Below are 13,518 nucleotides of genomic sequence, written 5' to 3' on the forward strand. Positions count from 1 at the left end.
ATTACTGTTTAAATTTTTGACCAAACTGAAGATGTTTGACAGTAAAACAAAACACTAAAAATGGAAACATGTATTGTCCTGCCAAAGCAACCTCTTTCATTCCAGAAGATCTTTGGTTACAGCCCGTGAAGGTAGCTAAATATTTAAACCTGGAGTTAGAACCGGATTAGCAGAAATCGGAACGAGCGCGAGTTATTTAAACCAGCGTTGCCAAAAAATAATTGCTAAAAATCACCCTTAATTTAAATGAATCCGTAGAGTGTTCCCAGGCAACCAGGATAGTTTTGGTCAATATGTGCATTCATCTCAATTCAGATTAAAGGAGAATAAAGCCAAAATAAAAACAGAACTCCTATAAAAATTTTACCATAAATGGGTGCAAATTTCCACATTTTTTGGGGGAAAGAACAAAATCCCAACCAAACATATTATTTGGAACAAAAGAGCAGGCGAAGATTTTCCAGTAATTTGTTTAAAAAATGTTCATTATTCCAAGTTTTTCTTAAATAACATTTTGAATAAATTTTTCTTTCTTTTCGATACAATAAAACACATTGTTTGTTTTTTTTTTTACTTGTTATCAATATATGTTTATACATTTTTATTATACATTTTAATGCAAAAAGCGTATTTGTTGTTTTTTTAAATAATTTTTTTCTGATTTTAATATGGGCTTAAAATAAAAATTAAATTAAATATTATTATCCATATTTAAAATGTATAGCTAAACTTAAATCATAAAATTAAATTAATCCAGGAACCTAAACGTAAAAATTAAAAATTCAATATGAACGCCCTTTTTGTTATTTTGAGCTGTTGTTGAACCGAACTTAAACTAAAACTAAAAATTATTGTTTTGGAGCTTATGTTACGATCCAGTACATTACCAAAAATAAGAATATAAATTATATACAAAATCTTGCATTAAACCTGAACAATAAAAGCGTTTTTCAATATATTTCCTTGAATTAAACTTAAAATATACATACATGCACTCTAATTAATCATGCAATAAATAGAAATAAAAAGAATTCATTTTAGGGGGTTTGTTTCTTTGTTTTATTTTAATAATATTTTTTTATTTGTTTTTTAACCTTAAAACAGGTTTATTTTAAAATAGTAAAAGATAAAAATAAATTTTCGAGACCTTTTTGTGTACATATATTTTCTCTTTTTCTTTCAAAGTAACAAATACATGTCTTGTTTTTTTTCATATTTTTTTTATTTGTTGTGTATGTATTGACGGCATATGTGGGTGTTTTGCGGCATTTTCAGTTTTCTTTATTTTCAAACGGAACTCATTTCATAAAATTAAGACTAACAACTTGCTGTGCAAATTATGGCAAATTAATATTAACTTCAACTTATCATATATGTGTGGAAAGAAAGAATGCCGCAATATTAATTTGTATCTTTTAAATTGTCATTAAAAACATTTGTGTGGGTGTGAGAGTTTACAATACTCTGTGCCTGAGGCTGGGTTTCTTTAAACTGCATTGTCTTGACTCAACTTTAGTCTTGTGTCTTCAAATAAAAAATTAATGAAAAATGTATGAAAAAGTAGTAGCAAACTAAATTTTAAATCCACAAGGCTAGAAAATGTTTGAGATCATTGGAGAAACAATAAGGGAGGAATGTTATTGTTTTGTGGTCTAATTTGTTCTCCAAATCGTTAGGAATTTAGTTATTGTTACCATTTCAAGCCTAGTTGGCCAAAAAAGCTGCTACTACTTAATGTTAGTAGTGGTTAATATGAGAGAAAAAAACACAATAAAATAAAAATATATAATGTGAAAAGTTAGTGGTTTTAGTGTTTTGATGTTCACACTTTGCCCTCGACTTATTTGGCTAATGTTAGTGTTTTAGTTTTCAAAAACCTATGTGAAATCAAATGATATGATTTGTTAGTAAGGAGTTAAAATTCTTATTGGCAAAACAAAATATAAGAAATCAAAATTAAATTCAACTAAAAATAATTCACAGTTCTTATAACTCAAAATTTGTTTGGCACAAGACTTGTATGCTGTTGAAAGAACCTTATTATATGTTTTCCTTTTTACCAAAGGTCTAAAGAAAATGATTCTAGTTCCCCATATTTAATTATATACAAAGGGACATTATTTTTTCCTGGTGTTAGGTTATGTGGAGTGGTGATTATTTTATGAGAAATATACTCAATCCAGTGGCCCAAGAGAAAAGTTAAAATTTTCAGATGTTAAAACAACAAAAGAATCAAACAAAAACTGTGGCTTGAATTAGTAATTCAGTTGAAAATAAAATAGTGGCCACAGGCAAACCATAAACTTCATTTGCTTTAAAGTAATAAAAAAATGGTCATTAAAAATGTTTTTGTTTTTAAAACAAAAAGTAAATAATTGAACCACTGAACAAATATGTTATAAAAATTGACTGTTCCACTTTTTTCGTTAACAAAGCTGCGCAATTTTTCGGCAGAGTATTTGTTGTAGCAACACACAAATACAAACAAATTGCCGTACAACGAAAGTGGGGAATAAGTTCATGTGTGATCTGAGGATGGAGAGTGTAATGGCGATTATGTTACAAAAGCTACAGTCTTATGGATTAATGTATTAATATGGAATAGAGGTATGTGTTTTAGAGGATTATACGGTGGTTTTGTTTAACCGATATGTTTTTATAGAATAACTTTTTTACATTTATATTACTTAAACGCTAAGCTATAATTTAAACTAAACTTAACTATTAGAAAACAATTAATTACTTTTGTGTGGTTTTGTGTTTCTTTGCGGGGTGGTTTGTTTGTATGGATATTGAATTAATGAATAAGTTATTAATAAATTAGAATTACTTAACATATTGTTTTTGTTGATGGTGTTGCTGATTTGCTATTACAAGGCAGTGTATTTGTTGGGGTTGTGTATATTTATGGATTTTAAGATACCATCTTAATGGCAAAGTCTTGAATATTTTGCCATGACCTCCTCCCTTGTCAATCAGGTGTAACATCTTCTTTTTGCTCATTTATTTATATCCCGGCTTTCATTTGTTATGACATTGTGAACATGATGATTTGGCTCATCTTCATCTATGCAATCTAAAGGTTTACGACTAGATGCCGGCGGTGTTAGTAAGCCATCTGGATACATGAGACCTGTGGCGGGAGAAGCTTCTTGTTTAATTTTACTGGCCATTGCCAAGTATTGTTCTTGAAGCAGGCAAGCACGATCCTGAGGAGAGAAGAAAATAAAAAAGTGAAACAATAGTAAATAAAATGTTGACGACCAAATAACATTTATTTCACATTTACAACTAATTTCAATACTTACAAACATTGTCATTGTTGTGGTATGTGTTTGAATAATATGTGATTCATCTGTGACAATATTTGGACATATATGTCCTAGACCAAATTTAGTTGAGATTTGTTCATTTTGTTCTAATAAATGTAAATTATGTGATTCTTCCGAAATGACTTCAAAGAATGGTTGCATCCATCTTGCACAGGGCTGGATTGTTTTCCATTCAAGACCAGAACAACGGACAGCAGTTTCTCTGTAAATAAACCAATCGTAAGCGGTTAGGCACGGCTTTGAATCGCGATGATTATGAGATACCTACCTATTAAAGGTATGGGAAATGGCTGCGGCTGCAATCACTGAGTATGGGAAATTGCCCACACCAACATCCAGTGAACAGAGATCTAATAGTTGAGCAGTTTGTACAAATTCCATACCCGAAAATTGTGGATAAATAAATGCGTCATCAACGTCGCCAGATTTTGTTAACCTATTGGCGACATCGTTGTTATGTGTGGAATTGGCAGGAGGTATACGTTGTTGCTGTTGTTGTTTTAATTTCCTCTGAGAGGTTTGGAACGAGGCAGGTGTACGGTTATTGACATTCAATTGCATGTAAACGCCCAACCAGCCAATGGCGGTAACAGGGCTGATATTCCATTCTAAGGCTTGCAGTAGTAAAATTTCATGTTGCAAGATATCGGATTCTTGGCAAGCGCCATCTGTAACATAGGCAAATTCACCAATTTTTGGGGGATATATTTCTTCGACTTTGGCCGCCACAAAAAGACATGTGATGCCAATTAATTGCAGGTGAGTTTTTTGAACATTTTTCTGTGCGCTTAAATAACGATCTAGATAGTCAACAGCTAAATAGTATGTCTCACGATGTAGTTTGTATACTTCGCAAACTTCAATTAACCAATCTAGAAGAATGGCTCTCATGCGTGGCTGTAGGCCAGGATGATGATCTAACATTGACGAATTGCGTAGACAGGAGGCTTGTTCATCTTTTTTACACATTAGCTGCCAAACATCTTGAGCATTGGCCCAGGATAAAGCCGGCAATGGACATTGGCGTGGTGGCTCCGGATCGGCCGCAGGTGTCATACAATCGTAGTGAGCCGATAGATAATCATCGAATGATTTTACTTTGGGCTGTTGTGTTGAGGCAGATGATGATGATTGTGATTTTGAGGTAGATAACCTTTGACCAGGAGTACGTTCACCATGATGAACAGCATCCGTGCTCGATGGATTATAAATTTGTGTAGCTTTTGTCGAGGCAGTTGAACAGTTGGATGGTGATGTATTTGGTGAGATAATATCATCAACATCATCATCGTCCGTAATGTGATCATCATCCTCAATATCGTCCTCCTCATCATCGTCTTCTTCGTCGTCGTCGTCGTCGTGATGATCATGTCCGTCATCGTGCACTATCTCCTCTTCTAGTTCATGTCGTAAACTGTTGGGACTATCGGGAATATCGTCATGTGTAACTTCAAAATCAGTGGCCGTCGATAAGCATTCCGATGAACTGCGAGTATCAATTTCATTAACCAATGTCTCATCAACGGGCGATGGATATACAGACGAGACCACGGATCCAGCATCACTTTGATACAAGGATGGCAATCTTTGTTGACGTTTGGCAGCAGGTTCGAAACCCAATTCAGGATCCTGTTGAAAAAATAAAATGTATTATTATTTTTTCTCTTCCAAACGGCGATTGAATTGAATGTGTGTGTAAATTTTCAAAGTTTTTATATTTTTTGCCAAAATTCAATTCAATTTTTCAGCAGTTTTTCCATTAAAAAAGATTCAACATTGTTCTTTTGTGGAAGAGTAGTGAATTCACAATAATAATATTGTATAGCATAAACATTTTTTTTTGTCTAGTCTTTTATTTCTTTAAATAGACAACTATAAGCCATATAATAATCATTCAATATAAGCATTTTGCTACAGGAAGAAAATTAAGGGGAAAATTAATTAATTATACAGACTTTGGCCATATCTTTTTATATTTATTATTCATTGCACAATCGTACCACCGGCATACACACAAAAGTGTTGGCTTATTTTTAAAATGGAGTCTACACTCCTGAGATACTAGATACAATTTTAGAGAGAATAAAACAAGGAACAATTCTTTACCATTTCAATGACTTTTCTCTTGCGCTCACACTTCATAATAGCATACAGTGATGGAACACGGTGTTTCGAAGATGACTACAACAATAACAATACCAGCTCAGACACGGAATAAAAAAAAAAACAACGAGCAAACACTTTTCCTTCAATAACAATTAAAAGTGTGTGATTTTCCGGTTTTTCCTGTTTTCTTTCAATATTATCGTTCAAAATGTACTATTCACGTGGGCGTAAATGCGAACAAGTGAGAGAGTTAGTTATTTGAGAGGTATATTGTTTGAATTTCTTTTAATATTGCACTTTTCAAACAGTAGACAAGTCTTTGGTTTAACAAATATTGAACTTTGGTATATCAACGTTTTACATTTTCTTATAAAATATTTTTTTTATTTTTTCATTATTTGGTTTCACTAAATTATTTTTCACAACACACTGTTGTACAACAATTTCCTCTGAGATCTTTTTGCTATTTTGTTTTTTTTTTTTTTCAAATGTACTATTGCGCTTGCGTGCGTGTGTTGACGCATTCACTTTCCCAGTGGAACTGAGCTCAAACTACCATCGAACTCGTACACGTCCTCAAAAAGTAACGAATATAAGAGGGTAGTTTTTGCTTTACTTCTTTGGCTACTGCTCTGCTAGGCAATGATCATAGGTGGTTGATTAAAAGGATCTTGCATTGTGTGTTTAGTGTTTTCTTATGAAAAGGAGAAGATGAAAAATTCAACCCTGAGAAGAAAGACAGCGTGAAACAGAAAATTGAGGAAGAAACAACAATCCTTAAGATCCGTTTTCATTTAATTCACACAAGAAGAGAATGCAAAAACTACATGCATATGCATTTGCTCGCACACAAAGGCCGATAGACAAACAGACGGACGGACGGACTGACGGACGGACCCAAAACCGAAGGATGAAGAGCCGGATGGACAGACAAACGGAGAGACGACAGACAAAAAGGTTCTTAAAAGCCTTAGAAGAATAAGAGAAAAAATCAATTATCCTTTTGGGTAGCAGCAACAAGAAAATATTTTTGTGTGTCACAATTGCCCAGGTACCGGGAGTAAAGGACATTGCCAACAACAAAGATGAATAAATATAAATCTCTGCCGGTTTTCGCTTTACCTAGACTTGTATTAGGTTTTTATGACGTGAATGCTGCAAGGTCAACTAGGAAAATCATTATTAAACCATGTCATATAAGTCTCCCTGAAAACAAAACTTGGATTTTTAAGATAAAAAATCCCCTAAAATATTTTCTGTTTTTCTTAAGTCTTAAACAAATTGCACAAAATATTATTAAGCACAAACCCATTATTCCACTCCCCCTGTCTTTTATAAAAAAATCCCTTCGTTTCAACTCTCCTTTCTCTTCTGACATATCTAGATTTCAACAAATTATACAATTTAATGTTGATTGTAGAAAGACCATGACAGACATTCTATTCAAGAAATCATTACAAATTTATGGCAAGATGGGAGAAACACAACCATATGATCCCTGTCTTACGGTTAATTCCTTGTGTGATTTTGTCGTTTTGTTTCTTTTCTTGGCAAAAATTCTACCGCCTTTTCTGGAAAATGTCACAGTTCATTAAAATTAAAACGTCGTAAAAATGATAAAGTATCCATTTGATTTTTCTAGTAAATTATTTAATTAAGCAAAAAACAATATTACAAAGATGCACGGCAGATGTCCTTGCCACAGATAGGAAATGTGTAGCAGGACTGAATTTTTGGTGAAGTTAAATAAAAATAACTATAAATCACTATTGTCAGGCTTTTTGTTTCGAGAAATGAAAAGTTCAAGAAGAGATATTTCGTTATGCAAAGGAACAGCTGAACTTTTTGACCAACGGTCAAACTTTGTTTGATTAGGCTAGTCGTTATCTTGAAAAATTGATGAAAATCATTAATCAAAAAGTGATCTTATTTTTATGACCATATAAAATGCTTTCATCTGCATTGAACTGAATGATGTAGGGCATTTTATGATTTTATGAGAACTATGAGCCAATACTGGATGTATGGAGACACATATGTATAGCAATAATTATACACTGAATAGAGTACAAAAAAACAGTTCATAGTTCCAATTTGGCCTGACAATTTAACAAAGCAATTCACGAACATAATTTCTATGAATCCCATAGGATATTGACTAAAGTATACATATATACAAGATCCTAATGAGAGAAATATATTTGGATTTTCCAATGATCCATAAAACTAACACATGCCGTTAGACATATGTGTATGTCTACATATGCAGCTCAAGGGTTTTTTTTTTTTGCAAGCCATATCCTTTATAAATTTAAATATAGGTTTCAAACACTTATGACCATTAGACTGTGACTTATGAAATACCAAATCTATATTTAACACCCAATTGACAACAAAGCGAGCATTCATATCAAGAAATAATTTTCCAAGACAGCATATGTTTAATGTAACAATTAGGGATATTAAAAAGAGCTGAACTAATTTAAGTATCTTGAACTAAATGTACATATTATATTTATGTACATGTATGTATGTAGTATGTTCCCAAGTGAGTGTGCGGCAATGTGTGAGGTAGGACCATTGAACGTTTGACCATCTTTGGCAATACCTTGATTATCCTTATCATTTTTTGTCAATAAAAATTGATTATAAAGCCATGCTGCAACACGAAGAAAAAGAAGCAGATGATCGAAATTTTACTCAATGGAAACACTAATAACAGTTACAAAAAACAAAAAAAGATACCCAGGCCATGAACAAACACCAGACCAGTAAGGGGCATAACACATTCCTTTACTGCATAGCCACACACAATAATGTCGTTACTATATCCTTCAAATACTAAAGGGAAGCGCCTGCTCTTTAAACAAGAACCCAAAACCCAAATCAAAAATATATATCGCACAATTCTTAAGATTGTTTTTGGGATCATTGTTTTTCATCCCATAGATAGCACAATGCAATTCCTTAATGTGACAAGATTTTGTAAATGTATAAAGAATACTGTGTATGTGTGTAAGACTATGTATGCCATGGGCTGTGTTGCATAAGCGTCACAAGTCAGGACACCTTTCAATTTTTGATTACTACCCAACAAAACAGTACAACAGTAGAGCGCTATGTGGTGGTGGTGGGTACGACGTTCTTACTCTTGGTTGGTTGGCACTGTAGATTGTCGTCAGAATTTTTAAATGCCAGTACACAACACAACAATACAACGGCAGCAGCAGCTAGCATTAGTAAATTCCTTTGTTATATTTTCTTGAAGAACTCCAGGTGTAAATAAAATGATTACCAATGAGCGCATGCTTCTTTTTATTACAACTGCTTCTCTTCTTTAGTTTATTTTCAAATTTCTTTCAATTTATTGCAACTGCCGTTTATTGTCCTTAAGGGCTTTTTGTGGTTGTCGTTTGTCTTGGATCTAACTTTGTATTTGAACAATTTTACTTTGTCAAATTATTAATACTTTGATAAATTGTCCATGATCAGGGAAAATTACACCGCATAAGCCCTGAACATCAAAAGAAAAGGGTTTAATAAAAATAAAATATTTTATACGTTAAAGAACTCTCCCTAGGGATGAATCTGAATTAGAATTAAGAATTGCACATATGTTTGGTACATATATATGATATCAAGCGGAGACGAATGGAGCGAAGATCATTTTCTTTTGCTTTAAGAGGGAAAAAGTTATGTACAATTAAATTGATTGTTTCGCTCTTTAAACCTACCCAAAAAATTTTGTTATAAAATAATCATTAAAAACAAGAATCCACCTTGCCTAAAAGAAGATTTGCAATTAGTTGTGTATATATATCTGAATTCTAGTGAAGGGATCTTCTTCTGATTGGTTAATCCAAGAATGAAATATGGACCTGAAATGCGAAATAACTTCCTACAGCCCACCGTTTTCTTAGATAACAGATTATTGCAATGGAAGAATTTCCTTTTTTTTTTACTATTTTTAATAAACTTGCTGGATTCGTGACAAAATAAATGAATATGAAATTGAATAGAATCAGAAAAAGTTTATTGAAAAATCTCTACCTAATCAATCAAATTAATTATTTAAAATGATTTCCTTTGAAATTTCTTCTGTATTAAAGTTTATGGTGAAATAATGTGCCGGAATTTGAATAGTTTTACATGACCATGCATAAATACGACACTGAACATTAAAAAAAAAAAAACAAAAAATGTCGTAAGGCAGTATTGCAAACTAACACTTCTTAAGCAATGGGGTGCCACAGGCAGCCAATCTAGTCAAAACCAGGACATCTACACATAATAACCACTACCAAAGGCAGACCATGTGCATGAGGTTTGTTTTGTATTTATGTGATGCAATTCCCCCGAGAAGGACATACCTCCAAACATGAGTACATATTTGAAAAGGCAACAACAAAAGTACTAAATGCTAGGAAATAGTTACGCATGCCTGAACACCTTGATGCAAAGCAAACACAGCAATATACCCCTGAGAGGGTTGCTAACTTTTTTGTTTCTTGTATTGACATTTTACATTTTTTCTTGTCTCAACAGACGTTATATTTTGTCCATAGGCAAATAATAAGAAAGTGAAAACAAAAAGAGAAACGCGACAGACGTTATAAAAAGTTTATCACAAGGATATGTGGCAGGGTTTTTAGGGGAAAAAATGGAAAACAATTAGGTTATTTTTATGTAGAACAAACTATGACTTTGTTGTGCCGAAGAAAAAAAGGAAGAAGGACGACAAATGGGAATGACGATCGCCAACATTTATGTAAATTTAACGAACGTGCCACTAATGATAACAGTGTCATAAATAAATGCTGCATGTGGTATTGGTTGCCAAAAAGAAAGGACGGAAGGTGGTAATAAAAAGAAGAAGAAATGACACGTTTTGTCTATGATAGTTAAGAAACAGCAATAGGAAGACGATTATTTTAATAATATGGTGTTATCTTGCGTGTTATGATCTCGGTTTAAGTTAAATGAATACCATAAGGAAGTTGGTAAGACCGCTATCCACAATAGAACACTACAAAGTGGTGGCAATAGTTTCCTTAACAAAAAAGAGAACAAAAACAAATGTCCCTTATTGGAACAGAGAAAAAACCCAAGTATATCATCATTATGATCATGGTAGCAGTAATAGTTGGGTTCTTCTGCCTTTCAAGTTTGTTAAGCATTATCTAATTATATATTCATCGTAACGACATTTGTTCAATTTCTGTGTTTTCTTTTTTTAAATTGCATGTTTCTTCTTCCATTCCAATAGTTGTTGTTTTTGTTTCAAGGACTAAGGAAGCGTAAAGGGTCTGAAGACGTTATGAAATGTAACGCTTTTATGTCCTGGAAGGGCATATGTTTTGCTGCCGTAGTGGGATATGCTTGCTTATGTGCACACTGCCGTTCCATTATGAATTTATGCTAATGAAAACTTTTCTTTTTTGCATAATCATTAGACAGATGACAGCACATCCTTCCCTCTTCTAGGGAAGAAAACTTTAATGTATATTCAAGTTTTTTTTTCTTTTTTAATTTGGAAAGCAGTCCAAATTGTAACGGTTTTCTTACAGCTTCCTTTGGTGGATGATTCATTGTGGGACACTTTAATCTTTGTCTTTTTGGAAGGGATTGAAAAATCGAAGAGAAATTCACACACACACACTCCTTTTCGAAGCATTTTTCACTTACCCGATCATCTAGACTTGTGGATGAACGCCGTTTGCGTTTTGCTGTATTATGACTAGAACACATATTACTTGAGGATGAAGCTAGTTTTGTGACCGTTATCAAACTTCTTGGCGAGCAAGACGATGAGGCTGAGATATGTGATGTTGAGCTATTACTCTTGCTATTGCTGTTGGTGATCGAAAGGATCACATCCTCTATGCCCACATTAACAATTGTTTTGGCTGACGATGATGGACAGGATCGGCCACCAATAGATGATGTATTTGTGGCAAAAGGTGACAGCGACGATGAAGATGTGCAGTATTCTAAATTGTAGGAGGCACCGTTATTGCTTGATGAGGCATGAGATTTGTGGCTGCTGCTATTGCTGTGTTGACTGCTGGTACTGTTGCTACTGCGACTGAAAAGAGAAAAAAAATACAATAGTCAGATTCAACTCAATAAAATATGCATTTTGTGTTTCAAATATCGAAAACAATAACTGCTGGAGGAAAATTGATACATTACTACTTGCACGTACATATGGGGGTCTTCGGTGTGTTCTTGAGAAAACACAGCTACATTTATGAAACTCTCCAAATGTACATTTACTTTTCACTCCCTAGGAGTGATAGTAGCCCGTAGGAGGCGTGCATGCAGATATCCGCAATTATTTCCATATTCCGGATGTAAGAAGCATGTGAAAATCAATTTTGTTTCCTTTCCAATTTAGGGGTTTTACAATTAAGTAATTCTATCTCTTATAATTTGCAGTGAAATTTAAATTTCTTCATTTACATCCACAATACTTGAAATTGTGCATAAATCCTTTATTCGGAATAGCTATAATTAAATACTGTGACGAAATTCTTTGATTTCTTTTTCGGATGGATCTAGATTTCTGCAAATTTGCAAAGATATGGGAAGGGAAGGGGTTGAAGAAATTGCCATTTCTTTATTTATACAAACAATACTTGAAATTGTGCATAAATCCTTTATTTTGAATATCTATAATTAAATGCTGTAACGAAGGGGGTGAGGGAAAATAAAATCCCAACATCCCTTAGCAGCAAGTAAAAAAGAAAAGAGAAGTATTTCTACTCATACAAAATGTATTTTGCAATATTAAAAAGCCGTTGAAAGAAGGCCGGCTGCAATATAAAACCCAATGCCCTTTACAAAGCAATTCCTTAAAGGGGTGTATTAAAACACCTTATAAATCAAGAAACCTTTATTTGGGATATTTAGGCAAAAGGGAGTAATAATTGAACAAATCACATAATCCCATATTAAAGAAAAAATGTTGAAAGGGTTATTGACTGCACAGAGTTTTTTCGTTTTTTTTAATTGCAACCCTTATTTGCTAAATACAATTTTTATGTGAGAAAAACTAAAAAACTGGATATTTTTGGTGGAAAAACTAAAGATTATGTGCTAACCAAAAATAGTAATTTTTGTGTTAAAGTATGACAAACTAAAGCGGGAATCTTCAAGGGAAATATACAAATTCTTTGTATTTTTCCCAACAAAAACGGAAAAAAACACACAGCAACAACAACATATGTAATAAGAAGAACGACCTCTTGGACGTTTTTGTTCTCGGCATTCACAATAAAGGCCACATATAAAGATTTTGTAACAACAACCATGGGTAGTTTAATGTCTAGGCGCCCTTTTTTTAAAAAGGCAATAATTTGGTTCCCAGCAAAAAAACAACAAAATAGAAAGTATTTTCACCATTTCCCACATCTTTTGTGGAAACCAGAGAAAACACCAATTCTCGGAACTGCAATCCATAGATATTTCTTAAATATTACACAAAGTTAATATGAAATCAATAGCTTAAAGGATGATTTAGTCCTTTAAAACGTCCCATTCACACTGCAACATAACTACTACTGTGTGTATGTGCTTGTTTGGTAGCGGTAAATTTCTTTTATTTTTATCTTCTTGCAGTTTGTGGGGCGTTCGATTCATTTTCTTTTCATTTCTTTTTTAATACCAATTTTTAAAAAATAGACGCTCCCGCAATCAATTGTACATTGTGGCAATAGAAGTCCTTGACCAAAAACAACAATAGGCAGGTGTAAAAAATCAAGGAATTTCTTACAAAATGTAAATGAGTAATTGGTATTTCTGTTTCTTTTAATCATTTCCAAGAAAAAATGTGGGGATCTTAAATATATATGCGTTACAAAGAGCAATACCGAACTTTATGGTGATTTACTGTGTGTTTTCGGCCAAGTTGCATTTAGACAAGGAAGGTGGAAGGTTCTTAAAAATTTAGTCTCTAATAATTTTGAACAAATATCTACAGAATCCAAATTGCATTAATAAGGCCTGAAAGTATTCGATATGTTTTTTTTTTTGAAAAACCGACTTTTTTTGAACGAAATATTTCGAGCTGGGTTGACGA

General features: G+C 33.1%; 1 protein-coding gene across 4 annotated transcripts in view; it reads right to left on the bottom strand.

The window, feature by feature from the left end:
* Positions 1-456: 456 nt before the first annotated feature.
* The window catches only part of LOC101893514 (G1/S-specific cyclin-E), a 29,934-nt gene continuing 16,872 nt past the window's right edge, over positions 457-13,518 (bottom strand). For 3 of the 4 annotated variants that reach the window (XM_011292060.3, XM_020034956.2, XM_059130271.1), the window contains exons 3-6: positions 11,124-11,523; positions 3,601-4,961; positions 3,309-3,534; positions 457-3,209 (exon numbers count right to left, since the gene is read on the bottom strand). In XM_011292060.3, coding sequence (XP_011290362.1) covers positions 3,000-3,209; positions 3,309-3,534; positions 3,601-4,961; positions 11,124-11,523 — 2,197 coding nt within the window. In that variant the 3' untranslated portion in view covers positions 457-2,999. Of the gene's footprint in view, positions 3,210-3,308; positions 3,535-3,600; positions 4,962-5,438; positions 6,040-11,123; positions 11,524-13,518 lie in introns of those variants that run through there. The other variant, XM_011292061.3, reaches the window with a different exon arrangement.

The sequence above is a fragment of the Musca domestica genome, unplaced genomic scaffold (genome assembly GCF_030504385.1).
Source record: "Musca domestica strain aabys unplaced genomic scaffold, Musca_domestica.polishedcontigs.V.1.1 7, whole genome shotgun sequence".
NCBI lineage: Eukaryota > Metazoa > Arthropoda > Insecta > Diptera > Muscidae > Musca > Musca domestica.